Here is a 15,047-nt window from a genome sequence, read left to right as displayed (position 1 = left end):
GTTTCCATCGACCTTTCGCGCTATTTTGTTATCGACAAAGTGAAAATGCGAATAATAAAATTGCGACATTTGCCGCCTTCTGCCCATTTCCATTCAAATGCTGTTTTATTGATAAAAAGGGTGTGCGTGATGACGTCCTGGCTTAAAAAAACACTTTGTAGCATAAGTTTTGTTTTAGTGAAAAAGAAATCTGCCCTGAATCCGTTTCCAATCAGAAATATGTGTTTATTGCTAATTCGCCTCCCAGATGTCCCACATTTTTTTCCTCCGATGTTTTGGTCAAATTGGGAGAGTATTGAGACAATTCATTGAAATTAGCCAGTTTACTGTCATATTAATTTCACAAATAAAAGCAATCAGAAGAGGAGGAATTGCAATAAAAAAGGAACAGTTGCCCTTCTGATAGGACTGTAATATTGGTCCTGATGTTGCGCCTATCGTCATCGAATCGTCGTGGCCCTGTTCAAGCTGGCAACCTGTACCAAATATTGGTGGAAACTTTCAGTCTCAGTATAAGCACCATCCATCGATGTGTATATGCTGTGTGCACAGCTATTAAAGAACATTGATGAGGTGTAATATCAAAGTTTACATATGATACATTTCTGATATTCAATATTTTGAACAATCATCTAATCTAAAGTATTGCCATCACAACTGCATTATGTCCCGCATATTTCTCCAGCAACTTTTAACGACCAACTGAACTTGATTATCATCTAAAATTGATTTTAGGTTCAAAATGCAAATGTGTATTTTCTGAAGAAGCATTAAATACGATCAGAGGTAAAGAGGGTTAGATTTAAAATATTTAAACATTCTAAAATGTTCAAAAGCTTTTTTTCTGAAAGTGAACTCCGCAATAGTTCCGATAGTTTATAGTCTTGAAAAAAGTGCAAAATATTCTGAGAACATCATTCAGCCGACTTTATTCATCAACAGAACAGGGTAAAGCTAATTTAAGTTTGAGAAAAGGCATAAATAGGTCTAAAAAACATTTTTTTCATTTGGTAATAATTTTTTTTTTTATTTAATACTTTTTTCGTTTGGTAATTTATGTAATTTAATACAGGGAATTTTGCCAACATTTTTTCAAAAGTAGACTATAAAAAGTAAACAATAATTTAATAGAATTGGGCTGTAAGTGTTCCAAAAAAAAACTCCCCCCAAGAAAACACGCTGAAGCTTTTCACCTAGTATTGTGTATTTTTTCTTAATTTAAAAAATCTTTATGCACAGAAATTATATGTTTTTTGTACTGTGGGCTATATATAATAGACTGCCGTCTATTATTTTGAATGGTGTGGAAAAGCAACTTTAATAAATAAACGAATGGATACTGCGATTAAATTAATCAGTGGCCATTCATTTGTTCAATGTGCATGAGATATTTGTGTTGGCACTCCTGGAGTGTCAAGTTTGCAGATCGGCTCTATGTGCTAACTCATGTGACACTACATTTTTTGCGTTAATGCCAATTTTATAGACAAAAAGTGTATCCAAACCATTTTTTCATGACAGTAGTTTATGCGCTTGAGTTAAACGGAACAATATATTATAATAATATTATGTCGATATTTGTGACATTTTAGCGATAATATGCGTTTCCATCAGCTTTATTTTGATGCTCTAAAAATGTTTGCGCAAAAAATCCTTGGATGGAAACGTAGTTACTTATTGTCTTTACATTCTTTGACCGGAAGTACTTAAAGGTGCTGTAAGCGATTTTAGCTATTCTACTTTGACGAGACTGAGCCTTTGAATTAGTCAAGCCCCCTCTATCCAAAACCCTGCACTCCAAAGATAACAAATGAGCTTTATTGAGAAGAAACGGCTGTCAAAAATAACAGCAGCAAAATAGCGCCCTCAACAGACAACTTTTATTATCAAAATGGCTTAAAAATGGCAGTAAGCCTCAATAATTTGCTGCGATTACAATAATATGAGAATGAATTGACAGATTGAAAGCGTCATTGTCCAAAGTCCATAAACACATTTTTATTTGATGTTTACAGTGTTTAGAGCTGTCACAGAGACAGGTGAGATTTCTTAAGCCACTTATTTCATTTATATCTTTCAGGGTGTAGGACATTTTTTGCATATCTTTCCATGATAAATCACTTACAGCACCTTTAAGTGTTTATAATAAATGCAATAAATAAAATATTAGTAAAAATTAGTCGATCAATCTAAAAGATTCAAACTTACCTGGTTTATGCACCACATGAATCTGTTTGAACATGGTCTTGTACCAGTCTTTTGGCCTGTCAACAGTCTAAGCAACACACAAAACATGTGCTTTTTAGATTGCAGGCCTCCCCAGATTTAATTATAGTCTCAAAAAGAAATAACAACCAAAAACCCTAAGTGACCTTATGTGCAAAACTCTGCCATCAAAAGGCTCCTATAAAAATGCTGATGCATTGTGCCTCACTATGTTAAGCTGAGAGACACATCACTGTCTGTTGGCCCATCACGGATGCTGAGCACAGTTGCCCATGTTTCCCTGGGGCTAAATTAAACTCAGTGTGGGAAAATGCAATTTACTGCACAAATCAAAACAGCCAGTCCCATGTGACCTGAGAACGATTGAGGATTAATTCTAGAATAGCCAATTTTAAGTATTCACTTCTGATGACACATCCCCTGTCAATAAAGAACCAGAGGGACAAACCCTCTAAAACAAATGTACAGTAAACTATGCTTTTAGGCAAATAGTGTTTTAGTTTTTAGTTTCATACTGTTGATTAATAAAGCCATTGGCCACAAGAGGCTTTGAGTTACAGTGATTTCAATAAATAGTTCAATAACCCTATTGAATGTTTAATAATTCTAAGAAAACCATGTCTATAGAAATGTAGTTGTGAGGTGCTATGAAGTGTTTGATTAACAATAATTTTCAAAATAATACTATAAATTCCATGGCATAACTATGGAACAAAGGAGTAGATTCTGCAACAGCAGTCACTCACCGTTCGTATGGCAATTGGGATCCCAGATTCATCCACAGGACCGATGCCAGTATAGAGTGGAGCTTTCCCTGTTGTTCCTTTCCTGTCAGTCTGTGCAGCTTGTGCAGGGCAAACAGGATCCACGTTGGTGTAGATCGGAGTGCTAGACCCAGAGGCTAAAGTGAGGAAGACAGGGTCAGGTTAGGGTGTTTGAGTTTTAATTACTCCTGGGACTAACCAACGTTCCCACGTCAGTTACTGTGAAATACAGCCAGGTCAAGAATACAGAGGCGTCACAGATTGTAAATCCAAATCAGAAGAAAGAATCCATAAATATGTTGATTACAGTACTCTAGCATGGAATAAGCACAGAAATCAGCTCTCCAGGTACAGTCAGGCTGCATGTCCAGAGATTCAAACTGAAGCCTTTTAGGGTAAAACCGTAATTCTGAGACAAAGGTCAGCATCACGCATGAACACAGACGCTCTAATCCCAGAGTTTTAGCTCCGCCCTCATCCCCAAACACTCCATCATTCAGATTTGAACTTAATGTCACTTGGGATTAGAGAGATCGCTGGGCGGGCACTCAAGAGAGGACCGGTTGTGACACACTTAGCATCACATGGCTGGTAAACACCGCTGCTTAACTGCAGTCAAGTTAAGCTTGGGACCTCACACAAGTGGCTTATCAGAGACCAGGGTGGCCAAATTTTCACGGCAGTACAGCATATAAACTTAAATTAGCATTATAGTTATGCGGCATTCAAATCGAATGGGAAGCTCCTACTTACGACTTTGAAAGTCATATACATTTAGGCATTTGACAGATGCTTTTATCCAAAAGTGACTTACTGTACAGTGCTTTTAAGGTGTTTTATCAGTTTGTGTGCTCTCTGTAAACTGAACTCATGACCTTGGTGTTGCTAGCACCATGCTGTACAGAATGAAATAATTATAACGTAATTTTGGTTGGAATGAAACTGGATTCGCTGGACAATTTCACTTGTGTATTTTACAACAAAACATTGAGCAAAGGATGCACATTAGGTGTGCATTTTATGTTTTAACTGTATTTTATCATTCTTGTGCACAATCCGGTCATCTCATAAACTGGCTAAATTAGTATTTTAATTAACTTTATTGCTATTCTTCATCAACATAAAATGCGTATACACCAAATTGTGCCGTCAACATTCAAAATTAAAATGTTTTTATTTCCACTATATTTACAACTTGTTAAGTACACTTAAAGATAATCCAGAGTTTCCCTGTGATAAATAAAACTTTATGGTGGTGTTTATGTGTGCTAAAACAATTATTTCGACATGCCTTAAATGCAGCTTCATACTCCAGGTAAAGGAGAACATTAAGAATTATTTAAACATCAAAAATACCCATTTTGGGATCAAATTAATGTATTAATGTTTAATTAATCAAATTTAAATCAAGATATCCTAATGTCCTAATGTGCTAAATAAACTACAAAGGCTGAGATTGAATTAAATAAATATACAGTTTGAATGTACTTCACACTTTTAAAGGGAAAGTGTAAAGTTGTATATCCATCTTTTCTTCCTTTTATTATTATTTTTTTTAGGGGAGGGGCGGGTTTTGTTGTCGTTAGTGACATTCGCTCTGATAAAATGATTACCTGTAACCATGATTTCACTGACACTCCTTAAACCATCAGATTCATATATGCAATGAGCAGAGTCAAAGCCCAACTCACATAATTACCAAAAGTTTCCTTCGCAAGTAACTTACAGTTTTAAGCTGCAACCGCAACAGAGCCATACATTACAGTGTAGCTTTAAAACTCAGAATAAAAATTTTTAACAGAAAACAAATAATTTGGTGAAAAATGTAAAGGAAATTGTAAAAAATAAAACTGATTTCATAGGGCCCAACACATTAAAGGCTTAATGTGGTTAAACTTGTTGCAAACTGTATTTAGCCAGTTCCATTCCGTAGTTGTTATAAATGCTTTCATCAATAATAATCCAAAAAGTGAATGTCAGAAAACTTTACTCAAACAAACAAACATATGCTCATGTTCATGAAACAAACAGATACATAGCGGAGTGTAAGATGCACCTCGTTACTCACCAGTGGTTTTAGCCTGCTGCATGGCTGTAATACTGGGGCTCAAGGATGGAGGTGGGGGGTATGTTGAGGGGGAGAAAGTTCTTTGGAGGTGACTATGTGGACTTGTTGGTCCACTCAGACCCCCATTCACAGTCATCTGGCCCTGAATACACAACATAGAGATTATGTTAATGGAACAACCATGTTTTGAAATGGTAAATAAAAGTAGTTGAAATCAGATTTGTGTGTCATGATTATCTGTTGCCCCTGATGAATGTATAGAATATAGAACAGAAAAAAATGAAAAAAAAAAACCCAACAGCCTGGTGGATTGGCTAGTAACATAAGAGGACAAAATACAGATCCCTCCCACAGGGAAGATAAAAACACCAACATTGTATATTTTAGTAATGCGTGTTCAATCATTTGGCTTTAAACAGAAAAAATATATATGTGTATATATATATATATATATATATATATATATATATATATTTCAGGACATAATTGTTCATATTAAAGCTAAAGTATGTCATTTTTCAATATTTAATCCTTTCTAAACTTAACTATAAACAACTAGAAGTAAGAAATTTCTACATTGATTTTCTGAAAACTGTAAACACTGTGGCGCTGTCAAAACATTGCTCTGTTTGTTTGAGCATTCCATCCAGCTCAACACAGCAACATTGGCCAACCAATGTGTGAGATTAAGGTGGGACTATCTGTTAACTGACCAATGGAAGACAATGAGAGTGTACAGAAACCTTTCTGAAAACAATTATTCATTTTGTAATTTCAATTGTTGATGCTATGGCACAGAAATGTCACACTTCAGCTTTAAATTGGTTTAGCAACAAAAAGCAATATGACAAGAGCATGACAGTGTGACATCCCATACACACAACAGTACTGTTAGGAGAGGAGTCTCAACAAAGCCATGTACCCAAGTTTAATCCTGTACCCAAAGTCTTCGACAAAGACATAAAGTAATTGAGAACCCAGCACTGACACAACAACATCAAGAGAAAGCAAAATGTGTTAGTGAAGACCTAGAAACAGCCTGGGTGAGAATCTAGAGCAAAGGTGCTGTTAGTTTAGTTATTATGCTAGATGTTCCACTGAGAAGAAATGGTAAAACTGCTAAACATGAATAACAATGGACAAGTGACACACCAAATTCTGTTGACCAGCCCCCTGACAAATGCACAGAGAAATTAAAAAGAATAAGAAACAATGACTGGAAGTGTCAAAAGAGTAAGAGAGGAGAAAATAGGTAATAAATAAAAAAAAGTATTTATACAATTAAAGGGGACATACATTATATAATGGAAAACACAATGTTCCTTGCCATTCTGAAATTAAAGTGCATGTTCCAATGCATAAACATAGCTAGACCCTATTGAGCACCCATCTTTCATCTCAGTGCCACAAAAAAATCTACGGTTAACTAAATGGTTAACCAGCGTTAACAGAAAAAACATACTGGTCGACCACCTAATTTTTTTTTTTTCAGATTTGCTTGTGAATGACATCATTATGCTGGTCAACCTATTAAATTAGCACTGAACCAGCACTAGCCAGCCTAAACCATTAAAGACCAGCATGGACATTGCATTCAGGTTAAGTGTGTCTTTCAGCAGGGATTATAGGCGGAGTTACACTACCATAAATTGCTACAAAATTATAGAATATGACCCCTTTAAAGAATGTAGGACAGAGGAAGAGAACAGGACATTAAAGTGTTGAACTGCTGGAAAATAGTTACATTAGCAGTACTAACTGCAGAGGAGTGTAGCCCAATGCAGTCTGTGACCGCACTCATCTGGCTGAGGGTTGGAGAGGGGGTACGAGAGCCTCCCTCTTGGCTTAGTCCACACGCCCTCAACTCCTCCAGCACTGCTGTGGATGCTTCGCTGTGAGTGCGAGAAGAGCAGCGACTCTGCCCCAGCAGAGGCTCCGAGCCGCCGGGAGAAGGAGGGCCTGGAGATGGGGCCGTGGGCAGAAGGTCTGGTGCTCTGAAGATGGTGAAATCAGGGGAGATTCGTGGCCGGTTAGGGGGTGGTGGTAAAGTCAAAGCTGTTCCAGGATAGGTTTGTTTGAGAAGGGTTGGCACCTCAGGCTGAATGACAGAGAGGAGATTGGCACACATGAGACTCAGCAGTTGGCACAGCTTGTGTAAAAGCAGCAGTGATTTGACGCAGATGGCGGCTTTGTGTTAACGTGATGAGGTGATGAAAAAGTGGATGCATTACAGAAATACAATAAAAAAAATTCACAATGCTTCTTCAAATTCTTGAAAATGGCCTTGAACATAAAGTTCAGAACTGCATAGAGATTAAAACAAAGTGACAACAAATTCTAGTTTTATAAAGGTTTGCTCTTTGTCATGTACCTGCATTAAAGAAGGGCTGCACAAATAATCGAAATTACAATCGCTTCAATTTACAAATCATGAAAAGTGTCAATTAGAGCATTCTTTTTAGGTCCACCCCCCTCTTTCTATTTACAAACTGTTTTTTGAAGCAGTTGAGCATGTTATCCAATTACAGACATGTGGGACAAGTAACTGTGTAACTTAATAAAAAAATCAAAATAACTGTTTTTTTTGTCATGCTGCTAATAGTGCCAATGCGTCTTGATTTACTGATAATCAATAAGCAGTAATACAATAAACTGACAGCAAAAAAAATCAGTAACAGTTCTTGGTGTACTTTGAATGTGTAGCCTGCTTAAAAAAATACAGAATGCAGATACCCCTCACAAAACAAGTATTTTAATGTAAATTCTATGAATTACAATTAATTAAATAATAGCAATTACAATATCAAGAGAAATCATCAACAAAAATAATTTGTCATAATCTTGCAGCCCTACGTGAAAGCAACAGTGAAAATTTGTTAAATTCACATGAACATTAGTGATATGCAAGGTTTTAAAAGGGCTCGTGAGGAATAAAAACTAGTGGTCAGCTGATGTGAGTTTTTAATGGCTAAAAATGACAATATGTAATTCTGATCTAATACAATATAATAATAGCAAAAGAGACATACAAAAATAATGCAATAAATTGAGATTAGAGAGAAAAATTAGATGTGTAAAAACACAATGTTTATACAAAATTCACAAAAATGGCAAGAAAAAAAAAATAGCAAAAAGGAAAACAAAGCCTTCTGTTGATTGACCAAACAGGAATGGTTAACGGTGGACACTGATCATCTTAAAATAGCTAACTACAGTATAGGCTGATTAATTAGCTTGGACAATATATTGGTCTGTCACTAGAAAAACAAAAATTAAATGTTACATAATGACAACTCAAATGCCAAAACATTGTAATTTATGTTTTCTAATAACAAAAAAAAGGATTTACCATATACATTGTCTGACCTTGAAATCCTCAATGTGCATTAGCAAAAATGGAGAAATAGGATTAGTCATGTTTGCTTAGGCACAGCATGGAAATGTAAGGGAGGGTGTTATTAAGCTAATGAACATTATTCCACATTAGTCATTATAAAATCCATAACATATACCACTGGCGGAGCTGCAGATGGAAGTGGAAGGCAGGGCTGTGAGCTGCTATTCAAGAGGCCCATCCTTTTAGGAGGTGTAGGGGGTCTCAAAGACAGCACCTGGGTGTGTCGCGTTGATATCGAAGGCCTGGGGTTAATGAGGATGGAGAAGGAAGCTACATGTTTCTCCATCTGCCTAAACGGAGGGTGCAGGTAGGGCTCCTTTTCTTGTGAAGACAATATTTGGCTCTCGGTGGACAGCAGTCTGTGGGAATGGATACTATGCGCTTGTGCCTGATTAAGGAAAGTGGGTTTTGGGATATTAGAGTGTGGGTCAGATCTTGAGTGATCTCTAAAGTTATTCTGCAGTCAGACTCTCACTAAATAAGAGTATGCGAACATGGTTTAAATGGGGAATGAACTCTCAGAATAATCAGTTGGCCTTTATCTTGTGGAAATGTATCATGATTGCAATATTTTGCTGTATTGCCTTCAACAGGGTGCAACTGAGAGGTCTCAAGAGCTGATCAATTGATCACGAGAACACAAACTTATTTCAATAATGAAGGAGAGAAGGTAGATTAAAATAATATTAGAATCTATAGAAGTTAATTGTATATAACTCTTTTTTTTAATAAACACATATTTATAATGTCCAATGCGGTTTTAAAGACCCCATAAAATGGTTTGACGAGTGCAGTTTTCTGTCCTATATTAATATATTTTCCTATTGACACAAGACGTTTTTGGGGAACGTGTCAAAGAGCTCCCCCAAAGGAAAAAAAAAAGGCCAACAGGCTTTAGTTACAGCCATAAAACGTGATTTGCTACTTGTTAGTTGGTTTCAGGTGCATATGGGGGCATTCTACTGTAATGCTAGAGAGCATTTTGATTGGATAAAAATCTGTTAAGTGCAAGATGAGTCATCAATATTTATAAAGGAGAAGTTTAACAAATAGTTTGTTTTCCTGGAAGAGAAAAACTGTAAAATTTCAATATGTTGTATATCTGTGTAAAGTTAATTTTGTCAACTTTAAGAAGTGCATTAGTATATAGATTTCATTAAAGCTAATATAAATGGACTAAAAGCCATAATAGGCCAAGTTTTTAAAAGTAGTTAAAAGATTTTCTTTGCTCTTAGCTTTCAAATTGGCCAGTATGCTAGAAAAGGGTGTGACGGGTACAGTTACAATGTCATTAATAAAACCTGTCAAATGGACTTCCAATGGCATTTCCTGTGGAAGGAAAAGCTCCAGAAAGGATATGAAAAACAAATGAGTGAATTAAACATAGCAGAACTTACTGGTTTGGGAGACTTTTTATCCTGAAAGTTGAGTTTGACACTTCTGTAGCCTTTAGCTGCCAGAGAGGAAGAGCACAAGTCACCGTTTCTCAGATCATCACTGGTACTGCTGGACCACAAATCTAACAAGACAAAAACAAAGCACCTGAATGTATGAGCATAACATTTGCCTCTTCTAAACCTTGCTTTATACTCATCTGCTAAGAGGATAACCAATTATTTAACCATAAAATAGTAATAATTACAATCATAATTTCTTAGTTAAAGGGATAGTTCACCCAAAAATGAAAATTCTTTCATCATTTACTTAATCTCATGTAGTTCCAAACATATGACTTCCTTTCTTCTGTGAAACACAAATGGAGATGTTAAGCAGGATTTTCATTACAATGAAAGTGAATGGTGGCGGAGTCTGTCATTCTACCAAAAATCTCCTTTTGTGTTCTGCAGAACAAAAAAGTCTCTGTTGACCTCAATCCAATATTCCATAGAGCCATGCAATAATAGAAAAAAAAAGAATGTTGCTTACCTGAATCTTTTGGCTCTGATTCAGTGTCTATGCACAGGTGAAAAAGAGAAGAAAAAAAAACGTTTACCAGTAGCAAGGGATCCACTTTGCACAGTATATTAATGCAAATGATGTATAATATATTCACAAAGTAGAGGTCATATGACTCCTCCATAGATTTGTTTGAAAGTATAATGCTCATGTATAATGCTTTTAGGGGACTGTGTGGCTCAAGTGCACTACATTTCATTCTTAATTTATTCCAAACCACTGCTTTTGCATTTAAAATGGTCATATCATACACATTTCTTTTTTATTATTGTTCTTTTTTTTCCCTTGAGGTCTACTTATAATGTTGGTAAAGTCAAAACAGCTAAACAGTCATTCAACGTTTAAAAACCTGTTTCTATTTTCTTCCTTCCAATCCTTAGAATTAAATTGTTACTTTTAATAAACTCTGTCTGAGCATGTGATTATATATATATATATATATATATATATATATATATATATATATACAGTGTGTATCTATACAGTATATAAACAGTGTATACAGTATGTATTGTTTTTGTGTCATATCTTTCAATAACTATTTGCAAAAAATTGGACAGGTGAAGTGAGGAGGTTTCCCCTTTTTTATACATTTTACAAAAGAAATGTGGCAGTCGAATAACACTAACACTCAAAACTAAGTGCTCATTTCAAAAACACGCACTTCTGTCTTAAATAAAAACTTGACTAGAGTCGAAAGGCTAACACAACTGTTAAGTTTATTTATTTTGAGTTTAATGTCACAAAATAACCCTTGCTCATTAACAGCAGTAAATGAACAGTGCTCAAACTTCATCCTGAATGGCATGTGTATTTTTTTTCCTGTTAGCTCACTCCTACAGCTCCTCGCCCACCCGCTGTGTAATTAAACAATGGAGAATATGTGTGTGAGGTCATATAGTCTGTGAGACCGCTCAAACAAAAAGGGTCACCCCCAGAGGAAACATTGCTGAGAGGAGATGGAGAAAAAAGCCTGAAGTAAACAATTGTTGCCATGGAAGTGTACAACTATGGCAACAATCTGAACACTGTGAGCTGCTTTTTCCTTTTAAGCAAAGGAGAGGAGCGTTCCTGCATTCCTTACAGAGCTGCTTGTGAGAGTGAAAGTATGAGATGAGAAGCATCTCATACTTTTTGTGCAAGTAGCAAATACTTTTTGTGTTTCACAAAAGAAAGAAAATCATATTTATTTTTAAATGACATGAGGGTGGGTAAATTATGACAGAATTTATAGGTATAGTTCACCCAATACTGAAAATTATAATTATCTCATCATTTACTCACCCTCATCCCATCCCAGATGTGCATGACTATCATTATGCAGAACACAAACAAATATTTTTAGAAGAAAATCTCAGCTCTGTAGATCCATACAATGAAGGTGAATGGTGACCAGACCTTTCAAGCTCCAAAAACACATAAAGGCATCATAAGAGTAATCCATAAGACTTGAGTGGTTAAATCTATCTTTAGAAGCTAAATTATAGGTTTGGGTGAGAAACAGAGCAATATATATATATTTTTTACAATAAATCTCCACTTTCACTTTCATAATCTTAAAAATTAAATAAAATAATAATAATTGTTTTATTTGTTTCTCATGCAAAGTGATTGCATCGCTTCAGAAGACATAATGCATATTAAACCACTGGACTGTATGGATTATGTTATTTTTGAAGCTTGAAAGGTCTGGTCACAATATACTTGCATTGTATGGACCTACAGAGCTGAGCTATCCATTTACATTTTTGGTTGAACGTTTACTTGAATCTCTCTGTCTGAGTTCAAGTTATACGTGGATTTATATAAACCACTGGAGCTGAAGAATGAATTGAGTTTCCTGTACCTGTGAATGTGTATAGGTTTGGTGAGCTCTGGATTCTCTTCATAGGGGTTAGAGTGAGTGAAAGCATGGTGCTTTTGCGGACATATCCTCCACTGTCTGTGAAAAGTGGAGCAGTATGTACAGACACATAAATGCACATGCATCAACAAAGCTGCAGGGCAAGAAGTGTGTGATAATGTGAGTTACATACAGTACATGCAAGCAGGGTAATGTAACACAAGTCTTCAGCAACATAAATATGCTTTAAAAATTATTATGCATGCAAACACTGGATTTGAGTGACAACATGCTTTGTATATAACTGAACGGACAGATGTATGATCTATTGCAGAGGTTATCAAAAAATCATATAGATTATTTGACCTGCGTTTATCGTTAAAATAAAACAGAGCATAGTATAAGCATTTTGTAAGCTAGACCTGTATACTTTATGAAATATTTAACTTCTCTTGCGCATAAAATATAACATGAAATGTAGGCTGCAACATGACAATAACTATGAACACAATGTAATGAGCAGGTTACAGTGGCATAACAAGAGAATGCACATAATTGTCACTGACTGAGAGCCCTAAAATGCTGTTATCATTTGTTAGCACTTATTTGTGCCCATTGCTGACAGTGATAAGCTGCTGCACAACACACAAGCCCAGTGTTCTCATTAGACAGGGTGCCAATGAAAAGGTGTTACAGAGTCAATAAACAAAGTTGACTATATAGTAAATTAGTAAATGTGCTTTTAGTCTTGAAGGAATAGTTCACCCAAACATAAAAATGTTCTCATCATTTACTCACACTTGTGCCGTCTCTAACTTGTATGACTTTATTTCTTCAGTGGAACACAAACAAAGTTATTTTGATGGAGATATGATGTTAATATATTCATACAATGCAAGGCAATAGGTTCCAAGTCCTCCAAACTCCAAAAGGAAATAAAGGCAACATTAAGTTAATCCATATGATTAGTGTGGTTTAATCCATGTCTTCTGAAGCAATACGGTTGGTTTTGGGTGAGAACACACCAAAATGTAACTGTTTTTTCACTATAAATCTTGACATTGCATATATTCACTTCATATCTCCATCCATTTGTATTCCGCAGAAGAAAGAAAGGCATACGAGTTTGAGATGGCACGAGGATTAGTAAATGATGAGAGAATTATAATTTCTGGGTGAGATCTTGCAATGTACAGCTTAATTCCTTGACATGGGTGAGGTGGGGGTGCATGGTTGGCAATGAATACCTTCATAACACAATCTGTGGAAGAAACTACAATAGTATATTGGCCTAAAATATTTCTTAGAAATTCTGGCAACCAAGGTTGCCTCAATCCAAGCAGAACATAAACTTAAAAAGAGTACAACACTGTCTTTCAGATAAGCAGGGTGGGGTGTTGCCAGACGTAGCCTGGCGGTTTCCCAATGAGACACTGACTGCAACACTTCTGGATGTCAATAAGGCAGTTTGGATGCTGGAGTCGTTGTCCGACTCTGAAAAGACAGAGTTCTCAGAGAAAGTCAGCCAAGAAACACCCCCTGCACTGCCTTTCCTAGAATCCCTGAGATAAATACAAAATCACATGCTCTGTACTACAAAAACAAGTCCTGTCGGGTCTGCTTGTGTTAGGGCTGTGTGGGTATACGGTCAGACACTTTTTCATGGACTCGTTTCTGCTTCATAAATCTTATTTAAAGTCAATTTTGTGAGAATTCTTTAGTTTGTTGTGGCTGGTATGCTAATGGTCTAACTACTCCCTTATAAAATAGTGTTATAGTACTTTCATATTACAGTGACTGTATCATATTGTAATACCATAGTACTTTGATATATACAGTAACACTATAAAGTATGATTATCATATTCATATACCATGGCATTCACAGGGAACATTTCCAACAATCCATAGTATTACAATAGTACCATAGTACTATTTGGTAATGTAGATGATTTGTCTTCAGTTATTTTAACAATGTAAAATTATGGTATCAGATAGAAATAAAAGGGCAGTTTGATATACTCCATGGTACTGAATGATTATCATATGTCTACCATGGTTGAAAACCATTATATTACCTTGGCCAAACAATATGGTAATACCGTGGTAATTTTTCTTAGTGTAGATGATTTTACTTGAATTATTTAAACTATGAGAAATTAAAAAGATTTTATCTTGCCTGTGTGCATGTTGATGATCTCTCCTTGTAGTGGTCTCTTGATTTTGCACAGTCCTGTAAGAGCATATAATTGAGAATCAATCGGCAACCCTTGTTCCTAGGTCAATAGAACACTGATTTATCCATGTGTACAGCATGTATGTATGCAGGTGGTGTGGTATTGGCGTCCAATCTCTGCATGGCGCAACAGCATGCTAGCAAGTGTCTAATGTGGCTGGTTAACATCGCTCTCGGGACATGAGGCCCTGGTGAGAAAGGTGATACAAGCCTGGCGTTTCAGCAAGGAAACACGCAGCACAGTATCAAAATACACACCATAGATACACATATATCCAGACACATTCTCAGATCTTATTCATTGCCACGTTTGGTGTGTTAGAGCTTAACAACTTTTTGAGTTCTTCACAAGCAATATACAGCAGTCGTACACTGCTTGGGCGGCTATTGTAACAAATGAAACCCAAGTTTAGTTTGACCTAGATTACTAATTTTTCAGTGATGGATTAACAGTCCATGTGACCCTTTTCCGAAAATATCTCACTTATTTTAGCATGAGCTGAATATTTCAAGGATGGGCTATGAAAGGAACACTGTCATTTAATTACATTACTTAAC

General features: G+C 36.0%; 1 protein-coding gene across 1 annotated transcript in view; it reads right to left on the bottom strand.

Annotated features, from left to right (window-relative positions):
* The window catches only part of LOC127659837 (sorbin and SH3 domain-containing protein 2-like), a 59,219-nt gene that overhangs the window by 26,549 nt on the left and 17,623 nt on the right, over nucleotides 1-15,047 (bottom strand). Inside the window, exons 3-11 of the mRNA XM_052149789.1 lie at nucleotides 14,433-14,486; nucleotides 12,258-12,353; nucleotides 10,382-10,408; nucleotides 9,853-9,974; nucleotides 8,571-8,843; nucleotides 6,803-7,156; nucleotides 5,059-5,200; nucleotides 2,973-3,127; nucleotides 2,209-2,275 (exon numbers count right to left, since the gene is read on the bottom strand). Of these exons, the coding sequence (XP_052005749.1) occupies nucleotides 2,209-2,275; nucleotides 2,973-3,127; nucleotides 5,059-5,200; nucleotides 6,803-7,156; nucleotides 8,571-8,843; nucleotides 9,853-9,974; nucleotides 10,382-10,408; nucleotides 12,258-12,353; nucleotides 14,433-14,486 (1,290 nt within the window). The remainder of the gene's footprint in view (nucleotides 1-2,208; nucleotides 2,276-2,972; nucleotides 3,128-5,058; nucleotides 5,201-6,802; nucleotides 7,157-8,570; nucleotides 8,844-9,852; nucleotides 9,975-10,381; nucleotides 10,409-12,257; nucleotides 12,354-14,432; nucleotides 14,487-15,047) is intronic.

Source organism: Xyrauchen texanus, chromosome 19 (genome assembly GCF_025860055.1).
Source record: "Xyrauchen texanus isolate HMW12.3.18 chromosome 19, RBS_HiC_50CHRs, whole genome shotgun sequence".
Classification (NCBI taxonomy): Eukaryota; Metazoa; Chordata; class Actinopteri; order Cypriniformes; family Catostomidae; genus Xyrauchen; species Xyrauchen texanus.
Note: the sequence above shows the minus strand (reverse complement) of the source record. Positions and strands in the feature narration are given on the sequence as shown.